Raw genomic sequence first — 12,915 nt, 5'->3', positions numbered from 1 at the left:
CAATCCTAGCTAACATTCTCTATACCCTCAAACTAACTATAGGTTGTCACACAAACAGTTACTTATTTTTGTTATGGAATACTGATGTGCAAATATGTTCCACACTACATAATGAGAATATCTATTGTTAGTAATAATAATAATAACTATTTTTGTATACCGCAAATACCACAAAATAGCTCAGAGCGGTTCACAATGCAAGAGACTGTACATATACAGCGAAGATACAGAGAATCAATTATCACAATGCAGTGACAAAGAAGTTCAGAGCGGTTCACAATGCAATAGACTATACATATACAGCGAAGATAAAGATGATGCACAGAACTAACTTAACTCTTTGTACATACTATGAGCAGCATGGGCCTTCAGTTAAGTTACCTTCCTAAATATCACTACAGTGTCTGTGGGCAAGCAACAGAATTGACAGTCATGTATTTTCCACTGTGGGTCATGACTACTGGCAGCTTCTGTTATTATAAAAGTGTGCCTGAGGTGAGATAACAGCAGATCAATTGCATACAGAGCCAAGGAAAGCATAGTTATTTATCTGTAACGGAGGTTCCCATGAACAACAGGATAATGCAGACAAGCTTGGTTATTGGGCTGAGCAGTTGCAATGGCCCTCTCAAGCATGTTGAAAAGTAACAAACCAATCAGAAAATGAGCCAGTTTCCCACTCTGCTGCTGTCTATGTGTGCTGAACAAGTCTTGCTTAAAAGACTTGTTTAGCTTGGAACGGACCAAGCTGCGATACATGACATCAGAGTGGGAAGCTGGCTCTTTTTCCAATTGAGGTCCATTCTGACTGCTCCGCCTAATAACCAAGCTTGTCTGGAGAACTCATGTTACAGACAGAAGATAATGCAGTCATACTTGGTGAATCCCATGAGGACTGCTGCTAAAAAGTTTTAATACGAATGATGCAACCCAATATTAAATCGGGGTGGTGAAAGAAAAGAAAAAGCTAACTGAAAAAGATTCTGAAGGACTACTAGTCCAAAAGCATCTATCTGCTCTAATAGTAGCATTATGTAGTACTGGTAATTCTTCATGAATGTGTGTAATGAAAACCAAGTCACTATCTTATATAATTTCTGGAGATTTGACAGTACATGCAAACGTTCTGTTGAAATGGACATTGCGTTCCAATTTGATCTGGCAGTTCAAGGTTTGTTCGATGGTAACTAAATACTGCAGTCTGCAATCCACTTGGAAAGCATACATTTGGATCCTGAAAGTCCCATGTAATGTTGTTTAAAAGGAGATGAAGAGTGGTGAGGATTTCTGAAGCATCTTTGTCTTATCAAGATAGATTAAGAATGTATGCCCGCAGTGTAGATTATGGAGAGGCCTCTGCTGTACAAGTCAGAGGTTTAGGTGGAAATTGGAAACCCTCTCTGGTATAAATTTAAGAGAAGGAATATGTAAAGTACAAAAGGTGGAATAATCTAGAGCTTGAATCTCACAGATTCTTCTCACCGAGGTAACTACTATGAGAAAGACTAATTTTTCACATAAGAAACTTAAGAAGAGTATAATACAGGTTCAGGGGGGGGGAACAGAGGTGGTGGTTGAAGATGAGAATATCAAATTCAGATCTCATACTGGTGCTAGAGGTTGAACTGGTGGACGAACATTCATTAAACTCTTCATAAATTATCCTATTGTAGGATGAGAAGATATGGGTTTTCCTTGTAACCTGTAATGGTACATGAGAAGCTTCAATTGCTGCAAAAATGTCCTCTGACATTTGTAAAACCCAGGTTGGAGAGATACATAAATTATCTAAAAACATCCAGAATGGAACAGGAGAAAGAATCTAGATCATAAATTCCACATCAAAAAGAAAATCTCTTCCATTTAAAAAATTAGGATTTACTTGTAGTACATCATCACTTATTAGAAGCCTGCAATGTTTTATCCCAAATATTTTGAGTCTCCAATGCTGTTAGAGCAAGGTTCTTGAAAACTGGATGAAGATAACTTCCCTGTTGAGTAAGGAGTGTAAGTTGGAAACCCAACAAGAAGGGTTGATCTATGGAGAGGAATGAAAGCCATGGGAACCATGAATGATGAAACCAATATGGAAATTATTAGAATTAAAGTTTGACGAATCCTGAATTGACTTTTTTTTTTAGAATTTTGGATATCAATAGGAAAGGGGAAAAATCATACAGGAGTCCTGCTGTTCATGAACTGTGACTGTATCTGAAGAAATACTACATTAGGAGAGCAGTCTTGAGAAGAACAGGTGGCATTCAGAGTTTGCTTCTGTAACAAAGAGATGTTTTAAAGCCTAAATATGCCTTCAATTGCTGTCTGTGGGAGGGACCATTCAAAAAGCTGTAGAACGTGACTGAGCTTGTGTACTAATTTGTTTTCTGGACCTAGAAGGTAAGTGGTGCGAAGAAAAAAATTCCCAGACTGATTGTTAAATTCCAAGTTCAGCAAGCTTCTATGCAGAGATCAGAGACCCCATGATTCCGACTGTTTAGATAAAACATCGCAAATGATTGTCTATGCAAATCAGTTATATTCCATAACCACTTCTGATGTTAGGATGGCAAAAAACAGTGATTTCTAATCTTTTTCATGTAAAAGGGCCACAGTGTGAATATGAGAAAGCTTTGAGGGCCACCAAAAAGGTTTTAAGCTTACACATACTACTATTTTGTAAACTGCCATGACCCGCTTGATCAGACTGGGTATTAAACATTAAAAATGCAAATATGGATTCTACAGCACGTTAAGAACATATTTTAAAAACCTCACTTTATTTTTGTCATCAGCAGAAAATTCCATAAATGAGACACCTGAGTAACACACTTAAGAGATTGTTTGCAGTTACTATGATGAAGTGAGCAAGATTCTGCTCGAGTGCAATAGAGGATTTTGGGTGCTGGCCTTATGTTGGAAACCACTGACAGATAACCTACAAATTCAGGCCATAGTCTATGTGAAAGTTGTACTCCTTGACGGACCAAAGTCCTTGAGTTCAGAAGGATTATAGATAAGATCTCTGACCTACATCTGTTGTAAGAACAATCTTTGGATTGGGAGTCTGGAAGGGGATACCCTTGAGGAGAATAGCCATATCCTTCCACCAGATTAGAGCTTATCATTCAGGATAGATAAGGAGAATTTTTGTGGATAGGGGCTAAATGGGTTGGTTCCACTGATATTTCAATTTCCATTGAATTTCTTTCATGTAAAGCTTGGCTGTAGAAGAACTGCAAATAATATGGTCAAGAAGGATTTTTCTGAAGCCACAAGACTGGACAAAAATTACAGAAGCTAGTATTTGTCCAATGGCAGCTTTAGGAAATTGGTAGAAATGCTCTGCTTTGCACTATATCCAGAATAGCTCCAATGAACTGAATAGTCCGAATTGGAATGAGGTTGGCTTTTTCCAGATTTACAATGAAGTTTATAGAAAAACAGTATGGCCTTTCTTTTGATGGTGCAAATAAGCCAGTTAACTAAGTAGGGAAAGACAAATATGCCACATTTCCTGATCGAGATGCTGCTACTACTGCTAGGCATTTTGTAAAAACCCTGGGAGATGCACACAGTCCAAAGGATAGAACGTTGTACTGGTAATGGTCTCTGCGAATTGGTATGTGCATTTAAGCATCTTTTGAGGTCCAATGATGCCAGCAGCTGTTCTGGCAATTGGAGACAGAATCCTGTGTAGGGAAAGCATTCTAAATTTTTCTTTTTTTGGTGTAAAAGTTGAGCTAATGCTGATTTAGTATGGGTGGCAACCCTCCTGTTTGAGTATTAGAAAATAACAGGAAAAGAATCCTTGATTTTGATGCCAAGGATTGAATGTTCTTTGTCATAAGCTAGTAATAATGTTTGAACTTCTTTTTGAGAAATGTTGGTTTACAGGTGAGAGCCATGACCCTGAAAAAGGTCAAGATACAAGAAAAAAACAAGATAATATGATACAGGATGCAATGTTATCTCTGATAATTAACTGGATTGAATTAAGGGAAAGATGGCAAGAGGAACTCCTGAGGGATATGTGAAGGAGAACGTTTCTCATTATCTCAAGGCCAACAGAAATATTGCAATGGTGAAATTCTGCTATTGTGAATGTAAAGAACATAGCACAAGGTCAGAAATGGGCTATAAGGCTGAAGAAAATCCTTAGGACTCTGGCACATTTTCTGGTTGGATTATTACTTTTCAACAAGTTTGAGAAGGCCATGCTAACTGATCAGCCTAATAACCAAGTGAGGCTATATTATCCTCTGTCCATGGAAAAAATGAATTATGGCATTTCAAATCTAAAATGTTTATTGTAAAATTTAATATACCGCTTCAAGCTTCAACAGGTCACAGTGGTGTATGTTTTCAATATTTTTTAATTCAAAGTTAGAACCGGGCAATAAAGAAGTGCAACCTACCTGCAATATTCTAGCTTTTTGACTTCTCTAGCAACAAATATTTCAAAAGGTCTGACCAACCCAGTAAAGACCCCATAAAAACTTCCGCCTTTCTCCCCTATTCTAAATGTTGTAAAGTAGTACCACTCAGTGGACGATCTGGGTAATACACTATGGGGCCCATAATCGAAAATGAAAAACATTTAAAAACCGGCCTAAATCGGCACTTGGATAATCTAAAAGACAAGACGTACAAGTGCTGATAACCAAACCGGGTTTTAGACGTATTTAAAAACAACCTAGGCCTTCACAGTGCTGCTGAACAACCAGAAGTAAAAAGGGTGTTTCAGGAAGAGTGTTGAGGGCGGGATTTGGGTGGGCCGTCCTAGACTTAGTCGTATTGCATATATAACCGAAAGTTTTATAACACTGCCAAGATGGAACTTGGACGTTGTGACTTAGGCCATCTAAAACCAGGTCTAAGTCCACAAAAGGTATCCAAAGTGACCAGGTAAGCACTGCAGACTAGTGCTGCCCGATTCGAAATCGATTCACCCGAAGTGAATCTGTGAATCGATTTACCACGCCAAAAAATCGGCCTCCCGATTTGTTGACTGACCCTCCCCCCTCGTCCCTAAAGCAGGAGCGGCAGCGCTGCCTCTTGCTGGCCTGCCGCTCTTGCTTTAGAGGGCGAGTGGGGAGGGACAGTCAGGAAGTGGCTTCCCTGCTAGTGTCCGGCTTCCCCGCAGCAATTTACCTAAAGTCAGCAGCCTGCCCTGCTGAAGAAGATCGCCGGCTCTGGCAATCTTTATAAGCTGCCATACGTCGTCCGAGTTGTCTTCTCTCTGCGGAAGGGGCGGGACCATGGCAGAGAAGGGGCGGGACCATGGCAGAGAGAAGACAACTAGGACGACGTATGGCAGCTTACAAATATCACTAGAGCCAGCGATCTTCTTCTGCAGGGCAGGCTGCTGAATTTAGATAAGTTGAACACGCAGCCTTCCAGGGGGGGAGGGGGGTGTAGTCCTTTGTGTGTGGGGAAGGGTGGTACATGCCTTTGGGGAGGGTGCAGCCTTCAGGGGTGGGATGTAGGCCTTCAGGGGGGTGCAGACATTCACGATAAGGGGCCCTGGTGTAGAAGTACATGGAGGGAGGGAGAGAAGGGGGGTGTTCAAAGAGATGCATATGCCAGACTTTGGGGGAAGAAATAATGGGTCTACAAGAGGAGAGGGAGAGAGATGGTGGACCCTGGTGTGGTGGGGAAGGAGGGAGAGATGCTGGATGAAAGAGTAGTTGAGAAAAGGTGGATCTGTGGATGGAGACAGAAAAAAGGAAAGATGACAGACCTCCGGGAAAGGGAAGGGAAACGGAAGGGGAGGACAGAGATGGAAGATGGATGGTTAGCACGGAGAAAGAAGGAGACCCTGGCAAGCAAGTTATCAGAAGACAACCAGAGCCCGGGACCAACAAGATTTGAATAATGACCAGACAACAAAAAGTAGAAAAACTAATTTTATTTTCCGTTTTGTGATTACAATATGTCAGATTTGAAACGTGTATCCTGCCAGAGTAGGTGTTACACCGCAAACGTGAGCTAGGATTTAACAGAGAGAGGAAAAGTCTTTTTTGTTTACACCACGGCGCCAATGTGGTTAGGAGAGGGCAAAGGGGGTGAAGAGGCTAGAAAAGGGGTGAAGAGGCTATAAAATAAACCCACCAGGATGTTTAAAAAAAACAAAACAACAAAAACACCCAATTGGGCAGGAAAATCGAATCAAAATTTTTTTTTCTGAATTGGGCAGCACTACTGCAGATACAAAGTATAGACCCCCACACACTGCCCCAATGATTACTGACCCGCCACCCCCATGAAAAGCATAAAAACTTTACATATCTGCCTCCAGAACATCAGCACCTGGCAGCCTGGCACAGGAAAGCCTAGTAGAGCTGCACAGAGGTAGCTTAAGTGGTCTTGGGGGTGGGTTAGTGAACCATGGAGAGGAGGACCCAGGTCCATAAGCCACTCTAAATCACAGCATTCATGGAGAAACATATGCACCCCCCAAAAAAAACAACAACAAACAAACCCTTTTGTACTGCCATATAAGTGGCTCCTGCAGCCATAAGGGATATTGGGATGATAGATAAGATAGGTGGGTCTAGTAGTTTCTGGGGGTGTTTTGGGGGGCTCACCATGACCTATAAGGGAGCTGGTGTGAATGTTTATGTAGGCATCCTTTTTGTGAAGTTCACAGCAGTGCCCTGTAAGGTGCCCTACAGCTCTGTTGCCATGTCTGGGTGTCCAGTTCCTTACTTTTCTGGCCCCTCCCATACCCAAAAGGTCTTTTTCTAAGCGTTTTTGAGTTGGATGAATTTTTGGTGGAAATGGGGTATAAAGATGACGACTTAGAAGTTTGGATGCTCAGATGGCTGGACGTACAGTTGGACAATTTTTAGAAAAAAAAAAATATGGACCTTTTCCCGTGTCTGACTTTGGACAACTTGTGACTTAGGCCAAACGGACTTAGACATTTCTTTTGATTATGCCCCTCTCTCTATACATTTAAAATCTATAGATTCCAAAATATTACCATATTGTGAATATTTTTACTCAACCAATAAAATGAGCAGGTATATAAGAATTCTAAGGGATTATATGTAAATATTAAAATGTTGCAGAGGATTTAGAACTGTTTAAAAGATATAACTCCCCCCCCCCCCCCCGAAAAAAAAAAAAGAGTTGAATAAAGTGGTCAATTTTCTTAATGGAGAGTGGTGAATAGTGGAGTACCCCAGGAAATCTGTACTTTCTAACATATGTATAAATGATCTGGAAATAAACAAGGTGATCAAATCTGCAGATGACACAAAAATATTTAATACTGAGGGGAAGATTCTCAAATGTTCACAGTAAAATCTGATGGGCCACTGTCATGGCTGCTATAGTAACTATTTCAAAAAGGCAAATCATGACAATTCTTATATAATCCGCCTTGAACCGCAAGGTAATGGCGGAATAGAAATCACTAATGTAATGTAATGTAAATTATTCTTTAAAAACCATGCATGCTAATGAGGTTCGCGGAGAGTCACAGAAGGTCGCTAAATTTGAATGTGCCGATCGCTGATGATAGCGATTGGTACATGTGCAGAATAAACATACCAAAAAAAAAATAAAAAAGAGACCCCCGAATTGAAGATTGGCAGGAGGGATACCCACTCCCTCCCACAAAGCAACCCCTCCCTCAACACAACCTCCAGCAGCGGGAGGGATGTCCACTCCTTCCTGTCACTGCCGTTGTGCCCCCTACCTTATTCATGATGGCTGGCTGGAGGGATGTCTAATCCCTCCAGCCAGGCCTGCTTCTTCAAAATGGTGGGTCTTCCATTCCCTTCCCTGGTGCATCCTGCGATGTACTGTGGAGGTGCCTAAGGCTCCGATTGGCCCAGGTTGCTTAAGGCCCTTCCTGAAGGCAACAAAATCAGGACAAAAAGAACCAGATTCTAACTAAACTAAACCTTGTTTGTATACTACGTTTGTATATAACGTTTGAACACTTACCATTCAGGGCAGTTATTTCCCTTAGAATGGATTTATCTTTCCTTGCCATTAGAAAACTGATTTACCTGAATCATTTGAAGTCTAAGCCAGTGGTCTCAAACTCAAACCCTTTGCAGGGCCACATTTTGGATTTGTAGGTAACTGGAGGGCCTCAGAAAAAATAGTCAATGTCTTATTAAAGAAATGACAATTTTGCATGAGGTAAAACTTTATAGTTTATAAATATTTCCTTTTGGCTAACCCCCTCTTCTACAAAGCTGCACTAGCGGCTGCTGCGTGGTAACAGCCCCGAAGCCCATAGAGATTTAAAGGGCTTCGGGGCTGTTGCTGCGCAACTTTGTAAAACAGGCTTTAAGTCTTAATAATAATATTGTAATTTATAGCTAAAGAGACAAATGATCAAGAAACTGTTTTATTTTATTTATGTGATTATGATAAACATACTGAGGGCCTCAAAATAGTACCTGGCGGGCCACATGTGGTCCCCGGGCCGCAAGTTTGAGACCACTGGTCTAAGCAGACATATTACAGTCTACTGCAAGCAAGAGGTACCCAGAAAGTTCCACAGCCTCACATAATAAATTATAGAGATCCCTTCTTAGCAATACCTATACATCTAGAAATGCAGACTGCAGTACTTCCAAGCACCAAACACTCGCTCAATTTGTTGTTTGTACTCAGGTACCTCATGGAAGCAAGGAGTAACCAGCCCATTAAGGTAACACTGAACCTTAGTAATAGATCTCTACTAAGAAGACCTGCAATCGCACCAATGTATAAACATATTCTCTGTAAGGGAAAACCCATGCTTCTACGATAGAGCCTCTTTTAGAGGAATCATATGCTTCAAATGCAGGTGTTTGGGTAAGTTACTGAAATGGCTATACAGTGTGGGACATGCCAGGCTGCATCCTGTTCCTCTGCCACACTGGATCTCACTGCTGAATTTGAACCATATGGGACACTGTAGAACCTTCAATAGTGAGAGCCAGTGTTGTAGAGCAGGATGCAACTTGACACACAGCCACACTTTTCCTGCTCCTCCACTTGTATTGAGCACCAGTAAGAGAGGAGGCCAAGAAGCAATGAACATGAAAAGTCAAGGGGTGAGGAGGAAGGGTTTGATGTACAAGTTTCAGGGCTTAACCGTATCAGTTGCAGAACTCTGGAAGGGTCCAAGCAGGTGTGGCATAGCAAGCACAGAATTTTTTACAAAAATGCACAGAATTCCTGCAGGAGTTATTTGAATTCAAGTTGAAATGGGTTCAAGTGGATTGATTTTTTTACTCCGTCAAAATTTACAAAGACTAGGGAACACTCGAAATTAATGGGAAATACTTTTAAAACCAATAGGAGGAATTTTTTTTTTCACTCAGAGAATAGGCAAGCTCTGGAACACATTGCCAGATGTTGTAGTAAAAGCGGATAGCATAGCTAGTTTTAAGAAAGGTTTCGACAATTTCCTGGAGAAAAGTCCATAGTCTGTTATCAAGACAAACATGGGGGAAGCCACTACTTGCCCTTGATCGGTAGCATGGAATGTTGCTACTCTTTGGGTTTTTGCCAGGTACTAGTTACCTGGACGGGCTACTGGGCTAGATGGAACATTGGCCTGACCTAGTAAGGCTATTCTTATGTTCTCCTATACATTGTTGAAGCCTATACAGTTTGTACTTATGAATGTTCTTTGAACTGAGATGTGTAGATTAGAGCAGCCTTTTGGGACAGACGAAGAACACATCCCTTGGCTACTATTACTGCTATTCCCCCTTGTCTAGGAGGCTATAGGTCCCCCTGGGAGACCAGATATCTCCCTAGATGTCAATGAAGCAGCTTTTGGGGGGGGGGGGGGCTCTAGTTACCCAGGGAAACCAAAGATCTTCAAAAGTTGCCTCAATGACATCCAGGAAGATTTGTCTCCCAGGGGGGACCTACAGCTTCCATATATAGAAACTTGCAGCTCAAATACAGATAAATGAGACCTGTGCCACATTGTATAACTATTCATTGATGTGCACAAGACACCTGCATTTCTAAAAAAACAAAGATCATATCTCATATTCTTCTTGGGAATCCTTCCTAAACCCAGGGCACAGAAAAAAAAAAAGAAAAATAATCTACCTGGCTAGATCCTTTAGGTAACAATTAAGCCTGTTGTCCTCTGCTGCTACAGAAAATTGTTAGTTGTATCCAGTGGGGATCTAATTTAACATACCATTAGTATAACAGTGATGCTAGGAAAGCAGTCACATGTTACCAACTCTTGCTGAAGTCAAGAGATGAATTAGCAGCAGTAAATCCTTTAAACGGTGGTAATTGTAAGACCAAATAATATTTTATTATACTCACCTATATGTTCTCACCAGGATGCCTTTTACTAATTTAATAAGGAGAATCATACAATAATCTAAGTGAGGTACCTTCTGGTAACAAAATGTTCTATGACTGTTACTGAGTTCCAATAAAAAAATGTGTTCTAGTGTGGCAGAAACTAACTGCATTAAGAACTCTATCTGAACATATAGTGTTATGAATAGACAAATTTTGGTTTATATGCAGTCTTGCCAGTGGTGTTGGGACAGGAACAAACTTAAACCATGGTGGTAAGATTTTTTTTGTTTTTTTTTGTTCTCAGTTTCCTCTCCCCGTGTCACAATCCCAAATACCTTCAGATCACCAGCCTCAGGTTTCTCAGTCTCTGAATCTTCATCTTCCTATAAGACAAGAAGTTAGAGGATTATGCATTAAAAAAAAGAGTGGGGGTGGGGAGGGAAATCAGGCAATGCTTGTATGCACAGCAATGGGTTTCACGTCAATAACCAAGCCTGGGCTATCCTTGAACAATCCAGAGTAGCTTATACTTTGCATCACTTATGGACCCCCTTAAAAAAGTAAGGTCATTTTTTTGGGGGGAGAACAAAACAAAACACAACTTAGGTGCACAAATCTTTCCAGTCCAGTTGTATTTGACTCACTGCTTGAACTGTCAAAATAAAAGAACTTTTACCTTTATAAAATAGATGCCATTTTAAACTTGCATCGATTTTATGAAAAGACCTTTGCATGGCTCAAGCATTTTTAATTTTTTAGTACCAAGATGTTTCATTGGTGTCCCAGATCCAGCTCCAAAAATGACAGAAATTTACACCTGCTCTGAAAGAATATGTGTGTACGCCACACCTGTATAAAATATACATATGTACGGCAACTTCAATTCTGTTCACCTAAACTAGAGCCCCAGGAAGATCTACCCACAGGTTACTTACAAGTAAGTGCACATTTCTGATGTGCTGCACATGCAATTTGATAAAAGCTCTTTTCCACAAATAAAAGCAGGTTTTACATGTGGAAACACTTTCTAAAATTAACCCCTAAAGTTCAGTTCTTATTCTGCCTTTATCCAGCTTCTGGTAGATCTCATAGGGCAACAAGTTTTGTAAGGCAAAATACCCTTATCAAAGAGACATGCCATAGCTTCTTTGTCACCCAGAATTTAATATCTAATCCAAAAGACAATACCTTCAGTGCCCTAAAGTTCTTTGCACTAAGCTGCAGCACTAGCTTAGAGGGAAGGAATGCAGCCAGCTGAGCTACTAAAATAAATCCCTAGATGTCTCTCATCAAAACTAAGGAACGAAACAAGCCTGCTGCGTATCAGAGATCAAGATGGTGCAACTGCACACTAAGCTCAGATATTGATGAGTTATTTTAATAACAATTTGACTACTTTTCTTGCTATAATTTTTCAAAGGGCAATTATCAATCTATCTTCTTTAGCTGAAAAGTTTTGATACAGTGGTGGGCATGATCTACTGATAACAGCAGTTAGCCCACAATTTTAGCTGAGTCAAAGTCAAGACTCACCTTCTCTGTCCCCCCCTTTTACTAACTCGTAGCTTGGGTTTTAGGAATTCTATGAGTGTCTGAGTAGTTACTGCCGCTGTCAGCATTAAAACCTGCGCTAGGCATTGGTAAAAGAGGGGAGTCCTAGAGAGGCTAGAAGATGGTAACTAATCTGTTCTCATACACCCCCCTCTTTTACTAACACACAGCACGGGTTTTAACACCGGCAGCAGCGGTAACTGCTCCGACGTTCATAGAAATTCTACAAGCGTCTGAGTAGTTGCTGCCAGGGTTAGTAAAAGAGGGGGGGATGTATGAGAACAGATTAGTTACCATCTTCTAGCCTCTCTAGGACCCAGCAGAAAACAAGGGCTTTGCCTAAATACCCTCCAGTTCTTACAACCATAAAGTACATCAGTTAGTTAAGCTTATTCATATGGGCATAAAAAGTTAGAAATGTCTGTACATTACATATTATCTAAAACATTATAAAAATATGAATATAAATATGATATATTGTACTTAAAGTATTCATGAAGGAAAATCAAGTGTGTTTATAAGATTATATGTATTTTTCTGATACACTTGTTGTAATATGAAAAAATGAATAAAGAAATTAAAAAAAAAAAAAAAAAAAAAAGGGGGCGTGGCTTGGACACGCAACTGAATGGTCGGGTAGTCCGTTAGCTCCGTGGTAACAGGCTATTTTTACTAAAAATAAGCTATCAAAAATTGCAAATTGGCAAGATATAACATTTAATTACATCGGAAATGGCTTCAGGAAAGCAAAATAAGAGCGATACGAGTGCCGGAGGATCGGGGATGAGCAGTAACAAGCGGTCAAAGCCGGAACCAGCAACTCCTTCTAAAGTTCCGTTGCCGGCAGAAGAAAATCAAGATATTATAACTGAATTGAGACAGATCAAAGAGATTGTTATGGAAATCTCAAAAAAGTTACAAAAAGTAAGTGATGATGTGGAAATCCTCACTAAAAGAGCAGATTTATCTGATAACAAATTAAATCTGTTGGAAGAAAAAACGGAACAAATGCAAACTGAAATGAAAAAGAACAAAATGATATGGAAGGAAATGGAAGTTGTTAAAAAAGATCTTGAA

At 40.3% G+C, this 12,915-nt stretch overlaps 1 protein-coding gene across 2 annotated transcripts in view; it reads right to left on the bottom strand.

The window, feature by feature from the left end:
* SAP30BP (SAP30 binding protein) overlaps positions 1-12,915 on the bottom strand; it is a 108,100-nt gene that overhangs the window by 80,087 nt on the left and 15,098 nt on the right. For both annotated transcript variants that reach the window (XM_033962482.1, XM_033962483.1), the window contains one exon: positions 10,623-10,670. In XM_033962482.1, coding sequence (XP_033818373.1) covers positions 10,623-10,670 — 48 coding nt within the window. The remainder of the gene's footprint in view (positions 1-10,622; positions 10,671-12,915) is intronic.

Source organism: Geotrypetes seraphini, chromosome 10, assembly GCF_902459505.1.
Source record: "Geotrypetes seraphini chromosome 10, aGeoSer1.1, whole genome shotgun sequence".
Taxonomy (NCBI): domain Eukaryota; kingdom Metazoa; phylum Chordata; class Amphibia; order Gymnophiona; family Dermophiidae; genus Geotrypetes; species Geotrypetes seraphini.
Note: the sequence above shows the minus strand (reverse complement) of the source record. Positions and strands in the feature narration are given on the sequence as shown.